The following is a 26,574-nucleotide window of genomic DNA, read 5'->3' as shown; positions in this document are numbered from 1 at the left end:
TGCTGGGGAACACAGCTGTCATTCCTGCTGCAACCGGATATTAGGTAGCCAACCGACGACTTCTTTGTAGGTTGTCAGTTCAGGGCACAATATGGGCACTTCTGACATCTAGAGTGATATAATCATGTGCTGATGTCCCTGATCTCTCTGTGCTCTACCCCTCTACAACTTTGCTCAGATTATTATTATGCACAAAGGAACAGGCAAAATGATCAGTAAACACTTTTTATATTGCTGTATTTTAAAGAAATTCAGCCAGTTCAGAAAGTACATAACACACATATCATTCAAGTGAAAGAGGAAATGAATTATTTAAATGCATAATTGTATTAGCAAATGTCAGTAAAATAACCAGTTCAAAAAATATAGAGAAAGATTGAGAAAGACAGAATATAATGCCACTGTAGCCACAAACTACTAGGCCTAGTATTTCTCTGTATACAGTAATCGATTAACATGGTTGAATTGCAGAAAGCCGTCTGTAACCTCTTAAATGTTCTATACTGCACATGTTTTGTTCACTTGTAATTGGACTAGCTTATGAAACCCTTATACTGTAGGAATGGATATCTAAAGAGCAGTTTTACAGTGGGAGGGCCAGCTGGCCCTCAGTTCCTTGTTGATGTAGTAGTACAGCCAAGCCACAAAGGGGAACACTGTGATGGCAACAGCAGTGGACAGTCGGAGAACCCCAATATCACTCCTAAGGTAGAAAGTGGTTATGGATAAGTTGATGTCTAAGTTTGAAGAAACTGAGAACATACTAAATAACAATAAAATATACAGTATATCTCCTAGACTGAGGATAGCATTTAATTGAGGTAGATTGAATGGAAAATCTATGTTGGAAGTCCTTACCTTCCTGAGTGTCGACACAGCATAAGCCAGACAACAATCAACATGAGGCCAGAGAATTCCCTGGGGGTAGAGAGGAACAAGTGTGATAAAAAAATAAATAGATCAACTGAAACTATTGGACATTAGTTACTAATTTACTCTAGGTTTTACATACCCCAATTGGCTTTTATGAGTCAAATTAAGTTATAATTTTGTGCAATGCTGGATCAAAACAGAAAACGTATGACTGATGACTACCTTCCCTCCTCTTGCTGGAAAATATTTGTAATGCCTCCTTGAAACAGAGCCCACCCCAACATGGCGAGGATGGCAGTAGAAATAAGCACATGAAGATCGGCAAGCCTCCTCCAAAGTAATGTCTCTGAAAAAACAATAGTACCTTCAATTTAAACACTGGTAATAGTTCAAGGCAGGACCTGTATAAAGGTCAACTGCACTGTCATAATATAGCCACACGATGACACTATCAACCCTAAATATATACATGGCAAGCAACAACAATGGATTTGTAAAATGTAATTTACAATGACCATGCTGGTCAAATTGCATTGATAGATAAACGTGCATTTATGGATATACTGTACCTGTAAATTGTGGTTTAATGCCAATACATAAACACAAACATGCTGGAATACCATAGCCAACCTGAAAATGGAAAATAGCACATTTCGGTTAGGCATAGGCATAACCGTCCAAAGAGAAATGTTTGTTTTCACAAGTGAAACGTGTTGAAAGTGTGTACTCTACCATCCATAGCCCTGCGTCAGGGTCGTTTATCTAAGACAGAAAAAGAAAGTGATTATTTTAAATGAACTCTGTAGCGGAAACCTAATCAGGACGTATTCAGTTGGACTTGTGGAAGGCAGCCATGCCCACGCATTATTGACATTCTCACTCTACCAAACCCTTGTTGTTGAGCTGTTAAAGGGCTTCAACAATACGCCACAGGAAAATACTTTCAGATATCTCTCGATTTAGCTGATAGGCTACAATGTATCAACGTTACAATGACCCAACAATGTGATAGGGGAGGCAACTTGCCTGCACATAGCTTGCTAAAGCGAAGAAGAATGCCATAGAGAAATTGCAAACTCTCCAAATAATCCGAGAAGGCTGAGTTTTGGTGGTCTCATCTTCACGTTCGCCCATTGTCACTCTTTTACTGAGATCTTTTACTGAGATCTACGCTGCAAAGTGTTTCATGATCAGCAGACTTTTGACTCTCCTTGAACGTTGAGCCCTTCTCTCTCACACAGGAAAACGAGACTACACGCAGGATTTATTTTGTAGGAAGAGGCGTGAGGATCCGTTCATTTCAAGTTCAAGTTTTAAGTTTATGCATTTGTTTGTGTTCATTTTGTTTGGGGATACGAAGTTTCGTCAAGATGAAATGGCTGTATGTTTTATTTGGACAATAATTGCAAACCCAAGTTGATTACAAGGAGAAAATTATGTAAGATCTAAGAAAAAGAAAAAAACTACTGCACCAACCCTCCCCATCCCGCTTCACAGCCTTGCTTGGCAAAATGTATATATTCAATTTGATGTAAAACCCATGTATTTTTTAATTTCATTTTTGACATGTTTGTGAATTGTCCTATAATTTGTGTTGTATTTTGTTCAGTGCAATATTAACAAAAACAACCATGCCACTTCTAACACATTAACACTGCTCCTTTATTATTGGAAAAGCATAAATCATATTTCATATTGATATGACATACAATCTAAGAACCCAACTAAAACTCGCTGTCAGCAGCAGCGTCGTGGCGGAAGCTGTGGGTGTTCACATTTTGCAAGTGACATTTTGGTCAGCTGATTGAATGAAGAAGCTAGGTGTGGGAGTCTGGAATGGAAAGGTGGACAAGCCGGACTATCAAGCATCGGCTACACTGTCTACTGTCTTTTATTAGCGGCACAGCATTTACGGTACATAATTCGACTCTAATTGTGAGCTCTGATCAGTCTTCATCATTTAACCACTCGCTTTCGAGTCGAAGCCTATAGCCACCCAGGCTGTCTGTCATTCTCCTGCCTGACTGAGGAGGGTGAAGTGTCTCTCGGGTCTCTGCACTGCAGCCTCTGCTGCTGCCGCTGATGGACTTCATCAGACACACAACAATGGCGACTCCCAGCCCTGCTGACACCAACTCAACCACGTCCACCGGCCACAACAGCAGCAACGCTGCAGGATCCACAGCCCCATCCCATCACCACCAGTCCCAGTCGCAACACATCACGACCATGAGCAGCATGCAGGGTAAGGAGAGGGGAATGATGCAAAGCCCGTGTGTTAGTCGAGCTTAGCTAAACTAGCCACATATCGAGTCAGTCAGTGTTGTCTGTGTAATAACGGCGTAGCAAGCTAGCTTAGCTGAACGGTACTGGCTACACAAACTAGTAGGTTTCCATGGCTCTTGTTCAGATTCAGATTCAGATTCAGATAACGTTTATTGCCATTATGCTTGACACATATAGGAATTTGTTTTGGCATTTACAGAAGGTGCATTTAAGCTTTTTTCACATATACATGAACAAAACAAGTACAAATACAAATGCAAAAACAGGACAACACAGGACAGACAGTGCATGGGTAGTGCTGTATAGTTGTCAACTATAAAATATATATGTATATATATATTTTTAAAATATATATATATATATATATAAATACATATGTTGTCATAGTCTCAATGAATTTAAACAGCCTGTTAGTTAACCAAATACTAATGGTATATAAACATGTTTCGCGTGCCAATACGGTCTCACTGACTGAAGGCTTAGGGAGCTGTATTTGGCAGCTAGCTAAACTGTCAACTACCATCATCTTTGTGTCTAAATGCTAAACAGGCTAAAGCTGGCGAGTTGATCAGCTGGCTAGCTGACATTGTTTTTCTTTCCTTGAACCAATGAAGACGTTGAGTTATATTATATGATTTGCTGCCACGGTTTAGTGTCAGGGTTGTAGCAGGCTAGCAAAGTTACTCAGTGAAACTTGATGCTGTTAAGTTGTGCATCCTCTTCCATTTCACATAGGCTACATTCACCAGGGGCTTAATGTCAACAGTGTTGCATTTCCAGTCAGACATGTGTTTTTCAATCAATATGTCTCATTTTATCTTACAGAATCCAACACGTGCTGGAGATGTCAGAGTGAAACAGGTAGATACTGTCAATATTACATATTTTATAGACTTGTAGTAAAAGCCTAAAGGTACATTTTTAGGTAGGTTCAGCTTTATGAATAACGTTTGTTACCTATGAAATAGTAGTACATGGTTTTGTCATAAGCTTCATGGATATCGTATATCGCATGTTGTTCTGGAAGTATGAACTCTGTATGTGCTCTGTTATTGGAGTTCCTCAAAGGCATCAAACTGAATACAATTGATCAAATTGTTACAAATTAGAGTTGTACATCACCTACATCTCCCAAGTTTATGTTTATTTTTGTTGGCCTAGTGGTAAATGGAACGCCAATTGATTGCACAAATTCCAGGGTGCATTGATGCTGACTCACAGATCGGTGCCAGATCCATATGACTGTTTTATCCCAAATAGTTTGGGTTTGCTGTAGGTCTACGTATTCCAAACTTGTGAGGTGCAACTTTTATTAAGCTCAATTCATCCCTATTAAGATCTTATTCATGAATAAATACTGACATGTTGTCAACAATGTGCATGTGACATCCACATCTTTGACCTGGAAAAAATGTATACTTAACTTGAGTGAATTGAAGCTAGATTAAAGGAATAACTAATATGCTTAAAACTAATGAATGTTTACTTAAAGTACACTCAAGTTGTAGCCTACTGACTTTGCACTTTTGTGTACTTACTCAAAGTCGGTATACTTTAATTTCATGCCCTTAAATGTGTGTTTTAGTATACTGGGGAAAGTATACTAGAATTGAATGTATTTAACATTTTAAAACAAACAGAAAATGTATTTCATTGTTATATCCTTAAATGTGTACTTATGTATACTTATAACATAATGTACTTGTATTTCAAACATTCATAATCTTATGTTTATGAAATGCTCTTATGAAATTATCTTTCATTTGACAAATGAGAGTCCCTGAGTGTTAGGTAACCTGGTCCCTCAACTTTAATGCAGTTACACCTCAAATGGGATCAATTAATTGTTTTGGCAAGTAAATATCTTGGTCATCTTGGGCCATGACTAAACCATCTCAGTGACAGCTGTGAACAGATAATGTTATACATATGAAGTAAGACGTGTCAATTTCACATAATTTCAAGTACACTTATGCTTAAAGCCTACATAATTTACAATTTTAGTAGACCTATATTAAATACAAAGTTAGTGCAATTTTAAGATGGGTCATTTTAATATAACCTAATATTCTTTAGTATATTTAAAGTCATGTATACTAGAAATATAATAGTTAAGTATGCTTTAAGTATATATTCTTTTCGCTTGGGTGTTTGGGCATTAAATCATAGCAAATTAAGTACAGATAAAAACAAGTCCTGAGCTTGTTAGATATATAGACTAAATGGAACTGAATCCCCCAAACATATTTACTACAATAGTGTGAAGGCCTATATCAATAGCCAACAGACTGATGCAGGCTAGCCCCATAATTACCAAGAAATTATGTTACAAAGCTCAAGAGATCCTATCCTATGGAGACTGTATGTTATATATGATGGTCTCTCAATGGCTGTAGAAAATGTTATCCTTTGTTATGGTGCTCTTTTCTGTCATGCATTGTTTGAGCACTAAATCCCTATATTTCCATGATGTGTTTTCTTCCTTATCTTATGCCACTAACTACCCATAACCCTCCTGACTTGATGCTGAACGACGGTGAGCTGTGCCAAGAACCGTTTTTTTAATTGAGTGTGTCCCTCTGCCAACATCATTTTTATGGATGTATTTAATTTTCCTGCTTGTAGAATGTTATTTTTACACCCTCATTAGCTCTACTGAATTTCTTTAAACCATATCATATGCAAGTTCTCTCAATTGTGTTTGACTATGTATGTGCATGTACATACATTACCCCCCCCCCCACACACACACACACACAAATGCATTTAACTCTGTGGTGGAATGCTTTAGGGTAAATCTTTACCAGTTCACTGATGCGGGGCCCTTATAAAAGTTCAGTAGTTCACTCAGCAGAAAATAATTGACCTCTGTCATAGCCAAACATGTTTACTAGAGCATTTCAAAGACTGGTGTTACATTTGACAGTTGACAGATTTTAAAAATGTATTTATAACACGTTCAACCAGATTTTATTGTAATATATCAACAATATTTCTAAGTCTTCATTTATTGTGTCGAACAACACAATATGGCATTGGTTTCTCTTGTGAAAGTGTTCATAAACATGAAGACAATACAATACAGGGGTTGTGGAATGGACTAGGGCTGCACGATTTGGGGAAAAAATCGAATTGCGATTATTTGGACAGATATCGCGATTGCGATTAATTTGCGATTATTATTTTTTTAAATAGCAAAAAAAGAAAAAAAAAGGGGACTTTTTGTAAAGTCTTGCCATATCTCCGGCTAGGAAGGTCGTATCAACGTGCAGTTTGTTTGTACGTCTTCAGGGGACTTAGAGGCTCCCTCCTCTAGCACCCCCACAGCCCGAGCTACGAGTGAAAGAACTAAACTTACATTGGGTTGCTTTAAAGTTGGGTTGCTTTAAAATCAAGCTTCAGATTAAAACATGTGATGGAGCATTACTAACCTGACTCAGGTGGTTTGTTTCACACAACCATCTAGGAAAGCTTAATTGGAAGCTGTTTGGAAAAGGGCAGGTACTTTCAAAAAATACTTGGCAGGTGATTGGATGAATCTGTCTATCACCTTCTATCATGGGCTAATTTCAGAGAGCATTACCACATGATACCATCAAACTGTTAACTGCTCTTATGCCATCAAACTGTTCTAATGCAAGGATGAGAACTTAAAAGATATGAATTGGAACAACATATTTATGTATGTATTTTTTAAACAGCTGACATTTTGTTTCTCTCAAGTGTCAATTTTTTTTAACAATTTCAATATGAAAATAAAATAGGACCTTTCTACAAACAAGGTTATTTAATTATGGCTCAGGAGCAGCATCTAAATATTGCACATACTGCAATCAAGTTAAATAAAGTGATAATAAAAATGTCCAGTAAAAAAGAATAGGTCCTTTCTGTAAACATTGAAGTAGATAAAGCTCTTCAACTCGTCGTAATGTAGGCCTATGTAAGTGCACGGCTCGACCGCAGATCGGTTGTTGTTGCATAGTACTCCACATGTTTCAGCTCCGTACGTGCGGGATGGAATCACATTATCTTTCATCCAGCGTTTGGATTAGTTTTTTAAACTCTTCGTTGCTCACAGTGTTAATAGACACCATGTCTTTAGCGAGGTAATGCGTGATGGAATTGGTTATTTCACGGTGCCTTCGTGAGCCCTTTTCATACGGGGTAACAGCCGCAAACGACTCTAAAACTCTAGTTTGCTTAACGTTAGACTGGGCTACGGGACTTTCACTTAACTCTCCGTCATAGAGCTGTCCGCGGTACTTTTTCAAGTGCTGATACAGGTTTGTGGCGTTGCGTCTGGATGTAGCGACTGTTCCACGACAGGTCGTGCCCAACACCTGCTTTTGTTGCACATCTGTCGTCCTAAACCCGAAATACTTACAACAGAAGTGCTGTTTTTCTTCGGGACTAAATCGTTGCTTCTGGCTCTGCTGAAGTCATTTATCCACCATGAATGTTGCTAGCTACCGAAACGTGGGCGTTTCACGTGCGATGTTGTTGTTGTGCGTGTGCGTTCATTGACATTGACGTTCATTGACGTTGAATCCGACGCGCTGTATGACGTATCCCATACGGGTAGTGGTGGTCTAGTGGATAGTGAGTTGGACTTGTGATCGGAAGGTTGTGAGTTCAAATCCCGCCTGAAACCACACCACTACTAGTGTGCCCTTGAGTAAGGCACTTAGCCCTCAATTACTCCAGGGGGAATGTCCCTGTAATTCGTAATTGTAAATCGCTTTGGATTAAAAGCGTCTGCTAAATGGCCCAAAAAAAAAAAAAAAAAAAAAAATTTGGCAAAAAAAAAAAAAAAAAATCGCGGGCAAATCGCAGGCTTTGCGATTAGCTAATCGCATCATTTCAAATCGCGATTTCGATTTAAAATCGATTAATCGTGCAGCCCTAGAATGGACCAACATAATATTCAGGGTGGAGAATACTAGAATTGCATATTTATAAGCCAAAGTTTTCTTCTTTTTTTGTTGGTCAATAGGTTCCCTTATTATCAGTGACAAATGGGTCAGTTATGTTCAATGTATATTTGATTTAGGGGTTTTGAGTTGTTCTGCTGATTCAAACTAATTGTCTATTTTAACCTATTAGTAATAATAGTGTCCATGGGTAACAAGGCTGCTGCTTATACAGATGGTAATATTTATTAAGAAGACAATAATAAGTTTTATGTAGACTGTAAGCTATAGACTTGATCTGGATTTCTTCAATAAGTTGGTCAAGCTTATGCTATTTTCATTGAAGTGCTTTAGAAGAAGGGTTAGGTTAAGCCTAGAAGTGAGGTTCTTCTTCAGGGGGGTATTCCATCAATGTCGCTAAAGGAAAATCTAGGCTTAAGTCTTGCGAGACTTATTAAAAATAAGCCTGGATTTTCCTTGCGATGTTGATGGAATACCCCCCTGGTCATATCATATATTACCTTTACTATACTACTAGACACTAGCTTCGTTCTTGTGATGGTTTTTTTCCCAAGAAGATGCCACACTCTATTGAACTAACCATATAATCTATATATTATGTTACGGGGAAAAATATACAAATGAAAATAGCCTTAAAAAAGGTGAAATTTGAAAGGAACATGTTCTCTTCTCACCTCTAGGGTTTCAGATAAACCTGTCTGGAGCTCCCCCAAGTAAGCCAAACCTCTTTTGCTACAGTACCAACAATTCTCAACCATTTGTTTACGCCTGATGGTCTGGTATGGGGGAGTCTGTCCTCTGTTGTTCTCCACTGATCCATGTGAAGAGTCCTTGGGGTCTGGGCATGTAGGCTTGTGCCCATATTGATGGCGATTATGGTGAAATCACAAACATTGATTTGATTGCCTAATTACGTTAGGGGGAAGTTGGCGTGTTTGTTTCAAGACACTTGGACATCATGTTTTACTCAAGTAAAGAGCAAGATTTAGTTTTTTTTTAATGTTACGACTACTTATCACCAAACCATTTTGCCTAATGTTCAAAAAGATGATTGGTTGTGATGTTAATTTACCCAACCTCTATTGTGATCATACATCGGCACAAGCCTAGGGCATAGAGCTTCCATTGACATTTGGGTACTTAATTCACTCTAGCTTTCAACTGGTCTACACCACTGTTTGGTTAGGCCTGCTCCACACTGATGACCTTCTTCACTAGAATGTTCTTAATCTTAAAAGAGGTGCAGTTCTTTACCTATAATTATTAATCCAATGTGGTTTCATTAAACGTTGTAATGGTAGCTCTTCCTCATGTTGGTTTCAGATGTGTAGTCAGTGTGCTACTAACAAGCGAAGCTAATAATGCTTGAGGTTTTATCACTTGTTTTTGTTTTTCAGCAAATTTGCAGTTCAGCATTTTGAACATTCGTGTTTTTTGGCATGGGCTTCACTCAAACAAACACTTGCTTGTTGAGACATGGAGACACTTGAAGTGTGATTTCAAACAGAGTGTGCCATTTTGATTGGAATTTCAGTACACACATTCTTGTGGTATTTTTGGGTGGATGGAGAACAGAATGCATCCTTTATTTCAATGTGAAATCAAAGCAGTTGTCCATGGGAAGCTGCCTTCCTCCCAGCGGCATTGAGTTTCAGTCTGTGCAGTTATGGCTATTTGTCTGAGCAACAAGTCCCATCTTGCATCATATCAGGCAATGATCTGTTAAGTGCACATTTTAGTCAAGTCGTCATATCAATACACACCTTTCTGTTCTCAATAAGATGTTTCACTGTCTCAATAGGAAAATGTAATTGAACAAAGCAAAACTGTGGTTAATCAATCTAGCCTACCGTGTTTATTGACTGCCAAGCAAAACCATAGTGGGTAAGTATTTCATAGTTGCTAGGCTTGTATCCTGAATGTCCTTGGGATATGAGTCACTATGTTTTAGAGCAGTTGTCTACTGAGAAGTATAAGCCTATTGCCTTTGTGTCAGCTCAGGTAAACAGGTGAATGTATACGCTACCATCTGCAATGAGTCACTTGTTCTCACTAATAATATCTCATACCTAGGAGATGTTTACCCCGAGCAGCTGTCAAGAGCTGTGTGGGTAAAAGAAAAGTACTAGACTGATTATTCTTATGTTGACACTCCCACAGTTCATTAAGACACTGTAGTATTAAAATAAGTAACAGGCCAAATCCTAACCTGATTTTGTTGACTAACCCAGGTAGCTGCTTATGGTCGTTTCAAAAGAAGTAGACCTGTCTTTGTCAGTTTGGTGAAACGCATGTGAAGGGCTGAGGTCATTACCCTTACAAGCATTGTCCCTCAGTGGATTACAAAGCATGTCTGCAGTATATTTACTGGAGCACCCCCCCCCCTCCCCCCAGTGGTGACCTGAGTGTGTTTCATGCTGTTTTTGTGAGATGCTTTGCTGTTTGTCTTGTACTGTCCCTGTCAAGGACGTCTTGTTTATAATCTAAAATACACTCTACCTCCTCCCTATCAGGTAAACGCAAAGCACTGAAGTTAAATTTCGCCAATCCTCCGATTAAACCAGCGACCAGATTCACTCTGAATACCGCAGGACCCCCATTCCAGAACCCCCACATGTAAGTACTTGTTCTTGACTTTGCAGTGGAGATGTTTTTTTTTTTTTGCATGCGCCTTGACATAAACCCCTGTATAATAAACGGTTATGAAGACGGACGATATGAATGGTATCCAGTAATCTGTCTTACACCTATTTTTGTGGTCAGAGAGAGGCTGCGGACGCATAGTATCGAGTCGTCAGGGAAATTGAAGATCTCTGACAAACAGGATTGTGACTTCACGGCTGAGGACCTCAAGGACCTAGGCGAGATCGGCCGGGGCGCTTATGGCTCTGTCAACAAGATGGTGCACAAGCCTAGCAACCAGATAATGGCTGTCAAGGTGACTGCCCTCATTGACCTCTTATTAGTATATGCCCATTAGCTGACGCCTTTATCCAAAGCGACTTACATTGCAGCCAGTGAGTGCATACATTTTTCAGTATATATGGTCCCAACGGAAATCGAACCCACAACCTAAGCGTTGTTAGCGCCATGCTCTACTAACTGAGCCTAGGGGGCGTGCTAGGGCCTGATTCATGCCTGCTTACTCACTTCTGAAATGCACAGCATGTGTTTACCCTCTGTCATATTTTGGACTGACAGTTATAGAATATTGTGAAATGGATCTTTGAATATTCGCCAGAAATACTTGACTAATCAGGGAGCCGTAACAAGTTGCTGGTGTGTGTGGTGTGTATGTGTGTTGTGTGTTGTGTGTGTGTGTGTGTGTGTGTGTGTGTGTGTGTGTGTGTGGTATGTGTGTGTGTGTGTGTGTGTGTGTGTGTGTGTGTGTGTGTGTGTGTGTGTGTGTGGTCTCACAGAGGATCAGGTCAACGGTGGATGAGAAGGAGCAGAAGCAGCTGCTGATGGACCTGGACGTGGTCATGAGGAGTAGTGACTGTGTCTTCATAGTTCAGTTTTACGGGGCTCTTTTCAGAGAGGTAAAAGCTATTCTAACTTACTTATACAGTAACTGATGTATAGATGTATTCCATGCATTGGATGTAAGTGTAATTGCTCTGTAGGCCATAGTAAGCTAGTACTGCGTTGCCCCATATGGCAGGACTATTAGGTGTTGTTTTGTGTCAATGATTGATAAAATACATTTTAATGTTGCTGTCTATAATAAAGTAGTGTTTGTTTTTATCAGGTCACCTGTATTCTTCAGTATCTGGATGCATCATGATTTGTGTTCTCTTTCAGGGGGACTGTTGGATATGTATGGAACTTATGTCTACCTCGTTTGACAAATTCTACAAATATGTATATTGTGCATTAGATGATGTGATTCCAGAGGAAATATTAGGCAAAATAACATTAGCTGTAAGTTGCCATCCATATCCTTTCTATTATTTACATCTATTGATATTATTTGACACATTTTCCGTGGGAGCTGTACTCATGTGTTGCTGTAATTCCTTATTGCAGACTGTGAAAGCACTAAACCACTTAAAAGAAAACTTGAAAATTATTCACAGAGGTAAGACAGAACCCCTCCTTCCTAATGAACAGCTTTTTTGAATACATTTGTCAATCTTGCTGTCATTACCTCATGCTGATCTATGTACTGTTGCTTTGACCTATATGGAAGTGTCTGTGCTTTATCCAGAAATCATTTAGAGTCCATCTCTTCTATATTCCTCCTCTCAGACATCAAGCCATCCAACATCCTCCTGGACAGGAATGGCAACATTAAGCTTTGTGATTTTGGCATCAGTGGCCAGCTGGTGGACTCCATCGCCAAAACCAGAGATGCTGGCTGCAGACCATACATGGCAGTAAGTCAGATGGCCATTTGAGGGGCTTTTAGGGTTGCACATTTTGGGGAATATTCAGAGGTGGAAACGTGAATATATTTACTGTATCATATGGAGACAGAAACATAAACCTTTTACCTTATTATAAGTAGATATATTTGCAAATGATTAAATCTTCATATAGGGGGACATTTATTTTTTTTTTTTTTTTTTTTTTTTTTTTTTTTTTTTTTTTACTAATTCACTCTTAAATGAGTTGACTCTTCATGGGATGATTTCACTGAACAACAAAAGAAAGAGAATATTGAATGATCTCCAATGATCCATCCTAACCCTAACCTACCAGAAAGCATGTACCGGTAGTCCTTGGCTCAGACAGTGTAGTAGTGTGGGCTCAATAGCATCTCATTAGTGTGCAAGATCTTGAGAATCAGCTGTATATGTGATGAAGGAGTGCATTGCAATTCCATTGAATTGGGGAAGGTTTAATCAAAATATGCCACATTGCCTTATGTGTATCTCACAAAAAGGTTCACTGTTATAAGCTGACGTTTTGGATGAATTTAAGCAAAATTCCCGGGCTTAACTTCTCATGGAAAATGTGCAATTTTGCAATTTCCCTTTGCAACCCTAGTGTGTTTTCATAGTGAGTGACAATATCAGTAATGATCACCTGATGGGAGGGGACTGTAGTTATTGTTATTGTTGACCGCGTTGTTGGTATTGATGCTTGCCAATGCCTGTTCCCTTTGTAAGGCACTGTAAAGTCCCTTCATCAGCCTGGCTGCAGAGTACCTGTCTGCACGTGTGTCTTTGTGTGTGTGTTTGTGTGTGTGTCTGTGTGTGTGTGTGTGTGTGTGTGTGTGTGTGTGTGTGTGTGTGTGTGTCTGTGTCTGTGTCTGTGTCTGTGTCTGTGTCTGTGTCTGTGTCTGTGTCTGTCTGTCTGTCTGTCTGTCTGTCTCATTGCTGAAATGCCCCAAACTGCTGGTGGTAGAATGAGCTCAGTGTAGAAGTGTCATCATCACTGGGTTTATTTTCTGCCTTGACAGGCCTTGTTGACATGAGCATGGAGCCCCCTGTCCCAGGTCAGTTTCCATTCTAAATTTGGTGAAGCACTATCAGGATCCAGGGCACACCTCTGCCACGCGCATTGGAAGGCCAGGGAGGGCGGCTTCATTCATGTCTCAGTCAGAATGAAGCAGTCTGTGCTTCTCCCACAACTGTGAGCTCACAGCACAAGAATCTAAGCCACATGGCTCCAGTTTCCTGTTTCCAATTGAAAAATGGCAGCCATGCTGGGTGCTTGGCCAAGCCACCCCAATGCTGATGGCTACAGTACCATGTTTCTGTCTCTATGGTCTGGTCATTGGAGAGAAAAGCTGGCATATCTGAGAAGGGGACAGTAAGGAACAGTGGGATATGATCTCCTAGTGATGGTTCAGGAGATAGTCGTTCATGGTGTTGGTGGTCCATGGTGTTCATATGTGACAGCAGCTGGTGAAACCGGGAACAAGTCGGCAACCGACGTGAAAATGTAAATAAATGTCAACGTTGTTGAAGATGTATGACACTCTCGCTACTCAAGCCAACATATTGTAATGCAATGGATCCGGTGAGTAATCCCCACTACTAACTAGTTAGTGTAGAGTAGTGTGGATTATACATTGAATCCTTTGTGTTATGAAGGCCCACAATTTAGAGCCAGTTAGTTTCCCCGAATCAGCCCTATTTTGCCCCTGTTATTTCCTTTATTATTTTCCATACCATTCATGTACGTTTTCACGAAGGTGTATGCATTTTGTTATTGTAATGTTTATGTATATGTTTAATGACGTGGTATATCCGGGGTGTGTCCGTGACCCGGATGCTGCGTACGTGACCGGATGTATGTTCGGTTGGTGTATATATAGGGACGGAAGTGGTCTGTGCGTCGGAGAGTGATGAGAGTAACGAGAGTGAGAAGAAGCAGAGAAAACGAGAAGTCGATCTAAGATGGCGGAGTCAGTAAAACGCACACCGTGCTGAAGCTGAAGACCTGAAGAGTGATTATCGAGTTTACCACTGTGACAGAGGGCAAACCTTACAGCAGCAATTCAACATCTCTCAACAGTCCACAAGGAGAACGGGAGACTCTGAGTGTCGGAGGAGACCTGCCTTTGGCATAGACTGTTGGTGGTGAATCACTGGCTGCCCACATCACCGCGGGAGCTCGGAGTTCGTTGAGTTGGCAGCGCTAGCCCGTTTAGCTGTGTCCCCGTTAGCCAGCCTTGCCAGCCGCCGGCTGCTAACGTTGGACCAAGCGAGACCCAAGCTGGACAAAGCCGTCGCCTTCACGAGGTGGATTGCGACCGACCGTGGACTACCGGACCTGAGCCATTCACACCTCGTCGTGGACTACGAAGAAGCCCCTTTCCCTTCGAGTTGCTACGTCACCCCCCCCTTTGTCTGCTGCCTTCCTCGAAGCACATGCGAGCTCCAACCAGGCCTCAACGCGCTCCTTTCAGTCCGGGACTCTAAGCCTGTTCAGGCCAGATACTGTGAGTGAGTGAGTGTGTGTGTGGCCGGCGGGGAGGGAGTATATTTGGGATGTGTATAATTTGTATAAATAAATGTGTTTGTTCATATGGGATACCGTTACTGTGTGTTTAGTCGTCTGTTAGCTAATGTTAATGCTAATGCTACTGCTAATGCTAATTCTAATGCTAATGCTAATGCTAGTACTGCTAGTCTAAAGGGTTGCTGGCGCCCCCTGCCTGTATCCTCCTACACTGCCGATTTAGCTCCGAGTTAGTTAGATAACCAGCCCTTCCTAAATTCTACAGTCCTTTAGCTACTCCCTGGTTACAATTGGTCCTTCGAGCCGGATAGGTTGTGTAGTGATAGCATGGCTGAGCGCAGCCAACCAGACAAGACAGTTACCCCCCCTTCTCCGCCCCCTGAGCCAGAGCCACGACCACAGAGAGTCCCGCGGTTGCCTCCGAGGTTACAAGAGTATGAGCTTGAGCTCGAAAGCTCACTGAGTGGTAGTGAGGAGCGCACTCCACGGGATACAGTGGTCGGAGAGGCCGAGGTGTCCGCCGGCGCGCGGGTGGCTAGCACCGAGACAGCCATCAAAGAGCACCAGCCTGAGGATGAGATGGCAGAACAGCAGGGTTTTGCCGTAGAAACGGAAGAGCAGGAAGGAGAGGCCCGGTCTGACAGCGCCTGCGGGCGGAAGAGGGAGGGCCTCAGCCTTAACGATCTGCCTCCCAGTACGGCGCGCTCGAGACCTAGCTCCTGCCGTTCAGTGGCTTCCTCCCGGTCCAGGGTTTCCGTGGGCAGTTCTGCCTCTGGGGCGGATAGCATGCACTCCAGAGGGAGTAGTGCCGCGCTGTCGGAATGTATGCGCCAACAGGCCGAGATGGCGTTAGAGCGGGAACGCCTCCAGTTCGAGCGTGAACGCCTCCAGATGGAAGGAGCGGAACGTGCGGCGGAGAGACAGCGCCAGGAGGCGTTAGAGAGGGAACGCATCCAGTTCGAGCGCGAGCGCCTCCAGATGGAGGTGGCGGAACGCGCGGCGGAGAGGCAGATGGAGGGGGCGGAACGCGCGGCGGAGAGGCAGCGCCAGGAGGCGCTAGAACGTGAACGCCTCCAGATGGAGGGGGCGGAACGCGCGGCGGAGAGGCAGCGCCAGGAGGCGCTAGAACGCGACCGCCTCCAGATGGAGAGAGAGCAACTGCACGCGGAGAAGATGGAGGAAGTGATGCAGACCATGCGCGACGTGTGCATCAGCAGAGCTCCGTCGGCCCGTAGCTCCAGAGCATCATCCGCACGGCCCTCTCGAGTGCCATCTCCTGAACCCCCCGCCGATGGCTCCATGACCCCCGCCATGACTGTCCAACTACAGGCCCAGCTGACCACCTGGAAGGAAGAGGACCAGGGACCCGACCGCTACGCGGCCCAGAGGGAGCCAGCGTCGCTGCCCGGGAGGGGAGCCATTCACCAAGAGCGTAGCACACCCCTAGGTCCTCCAGGGAACCAAAATGCATGCAGGCCGGACACCCAGACCGTCACTCCAGCCCCGATCATCCACTACAGGATGTTTCCCCAGGTGGAGGGACCCAAGTTCCCCTTCTTCAAGGACGAGGACAGGAGCCAGTATGTGGAACTACGCATCTGCCTAGACACGCTCTTGGACGACTCCTGCTCAGAGTCCTACAAATATGCGATTCTCCTTCAGCATGTGAGGAACCCCAGAGCCCACAACATGGTTCTGGCCCATGCCTCCGCACCGACACCTTACACCAGAGCGCTCGCCGACTTGGATGCCCGCTACGGTCGTCCCTGGAACCACGCCCTTGCTGAACTGCAAGCCCTCGAACAGCAGGCCCCCATCAAGGATGAACGGGCGCTAGATGACTTCGCGCTCCGCGTGCACACCTTGGTTGGAATGCTGAAGACGCAGGGCCCAGCTGGCGCCAGCGAGATCAACAGCACCTCCAACGTAGAGCGGCTGCTCCGCAAGATCCCACGCTTCCGGCAGGAGAGGTTCCGGCGACAGCAGCGCGTTCGTAACCCCGGGAAGTTGGGTCTGAGCATGGCTGCCTTCGCGGAGTTCCTACTGGAGGAAGTGCATGACACCAACGTAGACGCCATGGGTTACGCTGAGCCGAAGAAGGAGAGGGAGAAGGGAGACCGCTGGGACAGGCCGAGCTCGAACAGAGGACGCCCAGTAGGAGTGCTGCACACGGAGGAGGAGCCTCGGAGAGAGAGGAAAGCCCGACCTGAGGGAAAGGATTCCTCTCAACCCCCTCAAAAGGGACGGAGAGGTCCACCGCCATGTCCGTACTGCACCAGCGAGCACTGGTTCAATGAGTGCAGTGACTTCAACAACCTGAGTACCGAGGCCAAGCAGAGGTGGCTCGAGGAGAACAAGAGGTGCTGGAACTGTGGGCGCGACCATCTGGCTAAGAACTGCACCTTGAGGAGAAAGTGCAACCGCTGTGAGGAGGTCCACCTCAACATCCTACACGAGGTCTCCCTCGCCAGGTCCACGGAGGGCACCAGAAGCCCTAGGTCCGGTAGCGCACCGGAAGAGGAAACACCTGTCTACTATCTAGACCCACCTACTATCTAGGCTCCAAGGTCCTACTGAAGGTGGTGAAGGTCCGACTGCACCACAACAACGCTGTGTACGACACGTACGCCGTTCTAGACGACGGGTCGGAACGGACCATCCTCCTCCAGGAGGCAGTGCGCCAGTTGGGGCTCCACGGGACTGAGGAGAAGCTGACTCTGCGCACGATACGTCGCGACCTTAAAGAGGTCACCGGGGCGAGAATCAACTTCTCTATCTCCCCGGCGGGGCGGCCGTCGGATAGATATCGTCTTCAGAATGTCTTCACCGCAGACCAGCTAGCGCTCTCCCGCTACGACTACCCCCTGGAGAGATTACGCGCAAGATATTCCCACCTACGGCGAGTAGACCTACATCCGATAGAAGGAGCGGAGCCAACCCTTCTCATCGGCTCGGACAACGCTGCACTGATCGTGTCGCTCCGTCCTCCGCTGAGAGGACCACGAGGCTGCCCGATGGCTGTTAAGACTGCGCTTGGGTGGGCCCTCCAAGGCGCTACCGAGTGGAGAGATAGAGACGGGAGAGCTACGTCATCCCTCCATGTCCGCACCGAAGAAGTGCAGACCATCAACTGCCTTCACACCAGTGTGGACTCCATGAATGCGGCGCTACTAGACAACGTCCAGAAGCTGTGGACGCTAGACGTTGCGCCCTACAAGAATGAGAAGCTCTACGTACGGTCAAAGGAGGACGTCTACGCCATAGACCTCCTTAAAGCAAAGACAGTGCGTATCGAAGTCCAGGGCGTGAAGAGATACGTCACACCACTACTCCGAAGAGAAGCCATGCCAGAGTTTCGAGTATCCCCTCGAACCGTCCTACAGTGTCTGACCAGCACTGAGAAGCGTATGAGGAAGGACGAGGTCCTTGCTGCTTCTTACAGAACTGAGATGAAGAAACTGACGGAGTCCGGTCTGGTGAAGAAGCTTGAGCCAGCCGAGGCGAACCAGAGTGCCGAGTCTTGGTACCTCCCGCACCACAATGTTCACCACAACGGGAAGAACCGAGTGGTCTTCAACTGTAGCTACCAGGTGGGGAAGCTCAACCTCAACCACTATCTTCTCCCTGGTCCAACCTTGACCCCAGCCCTCTTGGGAGTTCTGGTGCGCTTCCGTCAGCAGCCGATCGCAGTCAGTGGTGACATTAAGCGAATGTTTCACCAGGTCAGGATGTTGGAGGAAGACAAGCCACTCATGAGGTTTCTCTGGAGAGAGGACCCGAGCGACCCCGACCCCTCTATCTACCAGTGGGAGGTGCTACCCTTCGGGACAACCTGCAGCCCCTGTTGCGCCACCTATGCGCTACAGACTCACGCCGCGCAGGAGACGGCACCTCCTGGAGTGTTTGACGCCGTCCATAAGAGTTTTTACGTGGACAACTGCCTCCACAGTTCGAAGACAGCCACGGAAGCCCGTCAGCTAGTCCAGGACCTGCGTGCTCATCTCCAGGAGGGTGGATTTGAGATCTGCCAGTGGGCCAGCAACGACCCGCAAGTCATCAGAGACCTCCCGAAGGAGGCCACCTCGACCAGCAGCGAGGCTTGGGTCTCTCACTCACCAGATGATGCTCAGGAGATGACGCTCGGACTTATCTGGCAGTTCCAGACCGACACTCTACGCTATCGCAATAAGCCTGCCAAGCCCCAACGCGTCACGATGAGAACGATATACAGCACTCTAGCGAGCCAGTACGACCCACTGGGATATATCGCTCCCTTCACGACGATGGCCAAGGTGCTTGTCCGGGAGCTGTGGGCCCAAGAACGAGGATGGGACGATCCTCTGCCTCGTCACCTAGAAGAGAAGTGGAAGGCCTGGGAGCAGGAACTTCCCACTCTCCAGCACATCAAGCTGCAGCGGAGCTACTTCCCTCCCTCCACGGACCTAGAGAGGAGTGTCATCACGCTACATGTATTCTGCGACGCCTCGGAGATGGCGTACGGGTCCGTGGCATACGTCAGAGCGGCAGCGCTTGGAGGTGAAGTCCACGTCTCGTTTGTCCTGGCACGTTCCCGAGTGGCGCCGAAAAAGCAACAGTCCATCCCAAGACTGGAGCTGTGTGCTGCCCTGAACGGCGCGCAACTGGGAAGGTTCCTGCTCGACGAGCTCCAGCTACCTCTGATGAGCGTCACCATGTGGTCAGACTCAACTACCGTCCTCCAGTGGTTGAAGTCCAGCTCATGTCGGTATAAGGTGTTCGTGGGCACCCGAGTCGCAGAGATTCTGGAGTTGACTGAGGTGAACTGCTGGCGTTATGTAGACACCAAGAGGAACCCTGCTGACGTCATCACGAGAGGGGCAACTCTCCAGGATCTGGCTGAGCCCCACCTGTATCACACGGGACCAGACTTCCTACAGGAGCGGGAGTCAGAGTGGCCAGCCACGCCGGCGTTAGCAGAAGACAGAGAGGACAAAGAGCTGCGTAAGACGTTGTTCTGCGGAGTCACCCAGGTCGTAGACCCTGAGACTACTCCGGGAGAGGAGTGTGAGACGCTCGAAGAGCTGCAGAAGAGGATGTTCTGCTCCAAGGCCGGTCTACCCCGAGATACTACGCTCAGCGCCGAAGATTACACCGCGGCGGAGCTCCTGGTGCTGCAGAGTGCCCAACAGGACGCCTTCTCCCGAGAGCTGGAGTGTCTCGAGAAAGGGAAGCCGATCCCCTCGGACAGTAGACTCCGCGGCTTAGCTCCAGAGCTCGACGGTGTTCTCATTCGCGTGGGTGGCAGACTGCGCCGCGCTCAAGATCTAGACCTAGACACGAAGCATCCCATCGTGCTTCCCACTAAGCATCAGGTCACCAGATTGGTCATCAAGCACCATGATGACAAAGTGCAGCACGCGGGTGGAGAGCGTGTCTTCGCGGAGGTACGACGGAGATTCTGGATACTCCATGGACGGGAGGCGGTACGGAGATATCAAAGGTCCTGCTCGGACTGCCAGAGGTGGCGAGCCACGCCGCCGCAGCCCATGATGTCCGATCTGCCCGAGGACCGGCTGCGACTGAGACAGGCTCCGTTCCACTCTACTGGGGTCGACTGTTTCGGGCCACTCCTAGTCCGAAACCGGCGAGCCTCCGAAAAGCGGTGGGGCATCATCTACACGTGCCTGACGACGAGAGCAATGCACCTTGAAGTTCTGCACCAGCTCACAAGCGACAGCTTCCTCATGTCCTTCAAGAGGTTCACCTCCAGGCGAGGGACCCCTAAGACCCTCCGGTCGGACAGAGGCACCAACTTCGTCGGTGGTGAGGCCGAGCTGAGGGCGAGCTACGCTGCGATGACTGAGGAGGCCCGTGACAGACTCGCCTCCCAGCAAGTGAAGTTTGAGTTCAACCCCCCAAATGCTCCACACTTCGGGGGAGCCTGGGAGCGGGAGATTCGCTCAGTAAAGAACGTCCTACGTACCATTCTCGGACAGAAGGTGCCTACCGATGAGGTGCTCGAGACTGTACTAGCAGAGATTGAGGGCATCTTGAACTCCCGGCCCCTAGGCTATACCTCCAGTGATGTAGCAGATCTGGATCCCATTACGCCCAACTTCTTGCTGATGGGGCGGCGAGACTCTGCACTGCCTCAGGTAGTCTACGACCCTGCAGAGCTCACCGGAAGAAGATGGTGGAGGCACAGCCAGGTGCTCGCGGACCAGTTTTGGAGGCAGTTCATACTGCACTACCTGCCGACCCTGCAAGTCAGGCAGAAGTGGACGAGGGAGAGAGACAACTTGTCCGAAGGTGCCGTGGTACTGGTGATCGACCAGTCCCTTCCACGCGCCGCCTGGCAGACAGGCAGAGTGACCAAGGTCCTGCCGGGTCCGGATGGAAGGGTGCGGACGGCCATCGTGGACGTTGGTGGTCGCACTTACACCCGACCTGTGGCACGCCTGATTGAGCTCCCTCAAATTACGAAGGACACTATCACCTCCTACCTCACGCTGCTAGAGCAGCCTAGCCAGTGTGCCTTCCCTAGTTAAATGAAACCGAGGGTTTCATGGGGCGGCTGTTATGAAGGCCCACAATTTAGAGCCAGTTAGTTTCCCCGAATCAGCCCTATTTTGCCCCTGTTATTTCCTTTATTATTTTCCATACCATTCATGTACGTTTTCACGAAGGTGTATACATTTTGTTATTGTAATGTTTATGTATATGTTTAATGACGTGGTATATCCGGGGTGTGTCCGTGACCCGGATGCTGCGTACGTGACCGGATGTATGTTCGGTTGGTGTATATATAGGGACGGAAGTGGTCTGTGTGTCGGAGAGTGATGAGAGTAACGAGAGTGAGAAGAAGCAGAGAAAACGAGAAGTCGATCTAAGATGGCGGAGTCAGTAAAACGCACACCGTGCTGAAGCTGAAGACCTGAAGAGTGATTATCGAGTTTACCACTGTGACAGAGGGCAAACCTTACAGCAGCAATTCAACATCTCTCAACAGTCCACAAGGAGAACGGGAGACTCTGAGTGTCGGAGGAGACCTGCCTTTGGCATAGACTGTTGGTGGTGAATCACTGGCTGCCCACATCACCGCGGGAGCTCGGAGTTCGTTGAGTTGGCAGCGCTAGCCCGTTTAGCTGTGTCCCCGTTAGCCAGCCTTGCCAGCCGCCGGCTGCTAACGTTGGACCAAGCGAGACCCAAGCTGGACAAAGCCGTCGCCTTCACGAGGTGGATTGCGACCGACCGTGGACTACCGGACCTGAGCCATTCACACCTCGTCGTGGACTACGAAGAAGCCCCTTTCCCTTCGAGTTGCTACGTCACCCCCCCCTTTGTCTGCTGCCTTCCTCGAAGCACATGCGAGCTCCAACCAGGCCTCAACGCGCTCCTTTCAGTCCGGGACTCTAAGCCTGTTCAGGCCAGATACTGTGAGTGAGTGAGTGTGTGTGTGGCCGGCGGGGAGGGAGTATATTTGGGATGTGTATAATTTGTATAAATAAATGTGTTTGTTCATATGGGATACCGTTACTGTGTGTTTAGTCGTCTGTTAGCTAATGTTAATGCTAATGCTAGTACTGCTAGTCTAAAGGGTTGCTGGCGCCCCCTGCCTGTATCCTCCTACACTGCCGATTTAGCTCCGAGTTAGTTAGATAACCAGCCCTTCCTAAATTCTACAGTCCTTTAGCTACTCCCTGGTTACACTTTGCATTGCAATGTTTTGGCTTGACTAGCGAGTGTGTTATTGATTTTCAACAACGTTGAAAACATGTCAGGACATGTAAGGGGTAGGCTTGAGGTAGACTCTCTGTCTGGTAGCCCTGGATATTATATAATGGTTTAGATCTTATTGTTGGCCCCATGTCTTGAGTATTTGATAGATATTTACTTGTACATTTCTACTGACTGTAATATATAATATGTATAATATATACACGATTTAGCTGACGCTTTTATCCAAAGTGACGTACATTGCAGTGAGTAGGGATGGGAATTGATGAGATGGTATTGATACCGATTACGTTATCAATTCTGCTTATCGGTTGGATTCTTTATCGATTCCCTTGTCGACTCCTAATACATTTTCTGTGTGGGAAGAAATAGGCCTACAAAGGTTTTCAGCGTCAACGTAGCTGTTTTATTATCTCAAGTCTCTGAACACTTTTCTAAAGCCTTTAACCCCAATGTTCCTAGTTTACCGGTTTTCTTAGGTGCAGCGTGCTTCAAAAAAGTTCCCCTCGACTGGTTTCAACCAAGCACTAAACGTGCTTTTCTCCAACCACGTGTGAAACGTACACTTCCCTATAAAGTTGCAAAAGAAAAGACGTATGTTCGCGACACGCTAGCAGAATTTCTCTTTTCTTCCTAGACTCTGCCATGACTACTTTTTGCAAGTTTCAGAGTTTGACGTCCTCATGACACACGTTTTTGCAATGCGCAACTGTCAGCGCATGCGCAAAACATGCCGTCATCGAAAAGAGAAATCGATAACCTCAGAGACATACGATTCCGATACATTGAACAATTTGGAACCGGTTCTCAACTGGAAACGGTTCTCGATTCCCATCCCTAGCAGTGAGGGCATACATTTTTCAGTGGTCCCAGCAGGACCTGACTGTAGCCTAGTTTCAGCTTTGTTTCGTCCACAATGTACAAAAGCACAAGCAATGTATTAGCCCTGAAAGCATCTATTTGTTGTAAGAAATTGTACCCAAAAATACATTTCTCAATCCAAATTAGGGTTAGGGTTCACAGTTAATTCTGTCGTTGTGCAGAGGAAAGCACCAGCCAGTGAATCTATAGTTGTTCTGTTTTGAGTCTAATATACTGTAGCTGTGAACTGTGTCCTAGATGAGAGAGCAAGGCTTTTTCCAGTCTTGGCAGATGTGAGCTGGTGCGGTAGCAACTATGCCATAACACGCATCACTGCTGCAGAGCAATCTGTCCCACTGCTGTGGGTGACATCATCATCTAATTTAGGCGTATGAATGAGATGAGCAGGAGGAGGTGCTCCCTCTCAACTCAGCATGGCTAGAGTATTCTGATGATGACATTGGCAGCCTTTCCAGCCACTGTATTTCCATGTCTTTTTTCCTTCTTTTTTTTTCTTCTCTGAGGTGAGGTCATACATGAAGTAATACTGATACTGACTGAGGTGGTTATGTAAGGCAGGTAGAACCTAGCTCCTGGAGAATGAGGACATAAAAAAAAAGTATGCCCACACTCAAGTCACCTTGTTTAGTTGTGTGCTGCTATGCAGGTGAAAACACATCCCTAGCTTGAGGTGACCCAGGTGGCTTGGTATGTCAATTGAATGATGAATAGATAGAATTAAGTACGTTTTTAAGAAAAACCGGCAGGCCCCATTATACTGTTAGTGACTGCATATTATAGCCACATAGCTGAGATAACCCATTACTTTTGACACAAGTATGTATGTAAGTGTCTTTGTCACTAATCATGTCCCCTCATCACTGTCTCCTCCACAGCCAGAGAGAATAGACCCCAGCGCCTCCAGACAAGGCTACGACGTCCGTTCAGACGTATGGAGTCTGGGGATCACACTGGTGGGTTCATGACACCCTCATACTTCCTGTCTTTCTCTGACATCGCAAAAAAGCAATTTCAGAACATCGGATGTAATAACTGTAGCAACATCAACGGTTCCCTTAATTGTTTTTGTGTTCATAAAAAGCCGTCTGAACCATTGAAGCCTCACCGGGCCTGTGTTGTCTTTGTGCTTGTTGCAGTACGAACTGGCCACGGGGCGATTTCCCTACCCAAAGTGGAACAGTGTGTTTGACCAGTTGACACAGGTTGTGAAGGGAGACCCTCCACAGCTCTGCAACTCAGAAGATAGGCAGTTCTCCCCCAAATTCATCAATTTTGTCAATCTGTGGTAAGAAAGAAAAATACAATTTGTATATGCTGAGTATGTCCGATTATGCTTTGCAGTCTGCCTGATTGTGCTCACGATATGTGTGTCCCCCTGGTGGACAAAACCTGTTATGTCCCAAACATAAGGGACTGGTAGATTGTTCCTGTAGCTTCAAGTTTGTCCCTTTCTTTTCCCCCCTAAGCCTTACAAAGGACGAGTCAAAAAGGCCAAAGTACAAAGAGCTTCTGGTGAGTGTGTGTGTGTGTGTGTGTGTGTATATATATATATATATACATTTTTTTTACATACAGAGCTTTACTGATGCATGTGAACTACACATGTTGTTCTGACATGACTTGTCAATGTGTGTGTTTGTGTTTGATACAGAAACACGCGTTCATATTGATGTATGAGGAGCGTTCAGTGGATGTGGCCAGTTACGTCTGCAGAATCCTGGATCAGATGCCCACCTCTCCCAGCTCTCCCATGTATGTGGACTGAATGTGGAGCGACAGAGGAACAGCAGCCTGGAAAAAACTACAAAACAAAACAACGGTGTAAAGATTTGCAGTCACATATTGCAGTGTTAAAAGAAAAGAAAAACAAAGTAAAACCTAAACACCATGTGCAATAAGACTGGTGTTCATTTCAGTCACGTCTGTATAATATCAACATTCACACGTCTCTGTCTCTCTCTCTGTCTCTTTCTATCTATCTACTGTATCTCTCTCCCTCTCTCCCCTTCCCTCTCTCCCTCCCACCCTCCCTCCCTCTCTCCCTCCCACCCTCCCTCTCTCCCTCTCTCCCTCTCTCTCTCTCTCTCTCGCTCTCTCTCTCTCTCTCTCTCTCTCTCTCTCTCTCTCTCTCTCTCTCTCTCTCTCTCTCTCTCTCTCTCTCTCCCTACACAAACACACCTGTAAGTATATAATAGTAACTGAATGAATAATATACCATGGTCTTGGTTCATCTCGATGTGAGATCTCATCTCTAATGTGGATACAGCACAGTGATTTAAAATCTGGAATTGTATTTATAGTATTAAATCACTTGTGGAATATATGATTTGGAGATACTTTAATCGACATACTGGAATCATGCTCTTTGTGAATTGTCCCACCTCTTCCATGTATGTGACTTTAAGCATTGTGTTTGGTATCTTAAATGAAACCTTGCTTCTTAGGGTGTAAAGCAATTTAAAAGGTAAATGCATTGATGGACAGGATCATGATATACCTCTTGTCCATCCAATGTTGCGAGGGTGCTATCCTCACTGTGCAATGGAATATGTGCTGATATATTAAATAAAAAGAGAGGAAGAAAATATGTATGCTCTCTGAGATTTGTTGTTATTTTGAATGTCAAGTATGTGACCTCAGTTTCATTCATTGATAGTTCTGGTTCAGTAATGCAAGACGGACAGACAGAGACAGACATTTTCTCATGTCAGCTGTAGCCTATAGTCATTTCCATGATTTAAAATGTTTTTTTATATGACATGACACAATGGCTGTTATGTTAAACTGATACGCCAGCATTTGCCTTTTCAGATTGTCAACTGTAGTATTCACAAGATTAATGTTAGACATTTTATGTATTTGGTATTATTTAATGAAAACACAAGACCTACAAGGTTGACTACCTCAACGACAGCCTTGATGTGATTGGTTCATTGGTTTAAGGAATGGCCTTCTACGCCAATGAATGAGAGCA

At 45.5% G+C, this 26,574-nt stretch overlaps 2 protein-coding genes across 2 annotated transcripts; one reads left to right on the top strand and one right to left on the bottom strand.

The window, feature by feature from the left end:
- Nucleotides 1–265: 265 nt before the first annotated feature.
- Nucleotides 266–2,108, bottom strand: tmem220 (transmembrane protein 220). The gene is made up of 6 exons (XM_080524821.1): nt 1,900–2,108; nt 1,606–1,635; nt 1,443–1,503; nt 1,096–1,219; nt 859–918; nt 266–703 (listed from the first exon to the last, which is right to left on the bottom strand). Exons 1-6 carry the CDS (start codon nt 2,005–2,007, stop codon nt 571–573), a joined length of 516 nt encoding a protein of 171 aa, XP_080380947.1. The 5' UTR covers nt 2,008–2,108; the 3' UTR covers nt 266–570.
- A 761-nt stretch (nt 2,109–2,869) lies between these two features.
- Nucleotides 2,870–26,070, top strand: map2k4a (mitogen-activated protein kinase kinase 4a). Its single transcript, XM_080523971.1, has 12 exons — nt 2,870–3,118; nt 3,985–4,020; nt 10,604–10,706; nt 10,854–11,028; nt 11,510–11,629; nt 11,892–12,011; nt 12,117–12,168; nt 12,339–12,466; nt 24,476–24,553; nt 24,737–24,885; nt 25,067–25,112; nt 25,252–26,070. Exons 1-12 carry the CDS (start codon nt 2,956–2,958, stop codon nt 25,363–25,365), a joined length of 1,284 nt encoding a protein of 427 aa, XP_080380097.1. The 5' UTR covers nt 2,870–2,955; the 3' UTR covers nt 25,366–26,070.
- Nucleotides 26,071–26,574: the final 504 nt, after the last annotated feature.

The sequence above is a fragment of the Nansenia antarctica genome (assembly GCF_963989245.1).
Source record: "Nansenia antarctica genome assembly, chromosome: 2".
Lineage (NCBI taxonomy): Eukaryota > Metazoa > Chordata > Actinopteri > Argentiniformes > Microstomatidae > Nansenia > Nansenia antarctica.
The sequence above is the reverse complement of the archived record's forward strand: the minus strand, read 5'-3'. Positions and strand labels throughout refer to the sequence as shown.

Bases quoted from the DNA above. Each gene is read 5' to 3' on its own strand.
- map2k4a (XM_080523971.1), top strand. From the start codon at position 2,956: ATGGACTTCATCAGACACACAACAATGGCGACTCCCAGCCCTGCTGAC. The intron at 10,707-10,853 runs GTAAGTACTTGT...TTTTGTGGTCAG, and splicing joins CCATTCCAGAACCCCCACAT to AGAGAGGCTGCGGACGCATA. The intron at 11,029-11,509 runs GTGACTGCCCTC...GTGGTCTCACAG, and splicing joins ACCAGATAATGGCTGTCAAG to AGGATCAGGTCAACGGTGGA.
- tmem220 (XM_080524821.1), bottom strand. From the start codon at position 2,007: ATGGGCGAACGTGAAGATGAGACCACCAAAACTCAGCCTTCTCGGATT. The intron at 1,504-1,605 runs GTAGAGTACACA...TTCCATTTTCAG, and splicing joins CTGACGCAGGGCTATGGATG to GTTGGCTATGGTATTCCAGC. The intron at 1,220-1,442 runs GTACAGTATATC...TTGTTTTTTCAG, and splicing joins CATTAAACCACAATTTACAG to AGACATTACTTTGGAGGAGG.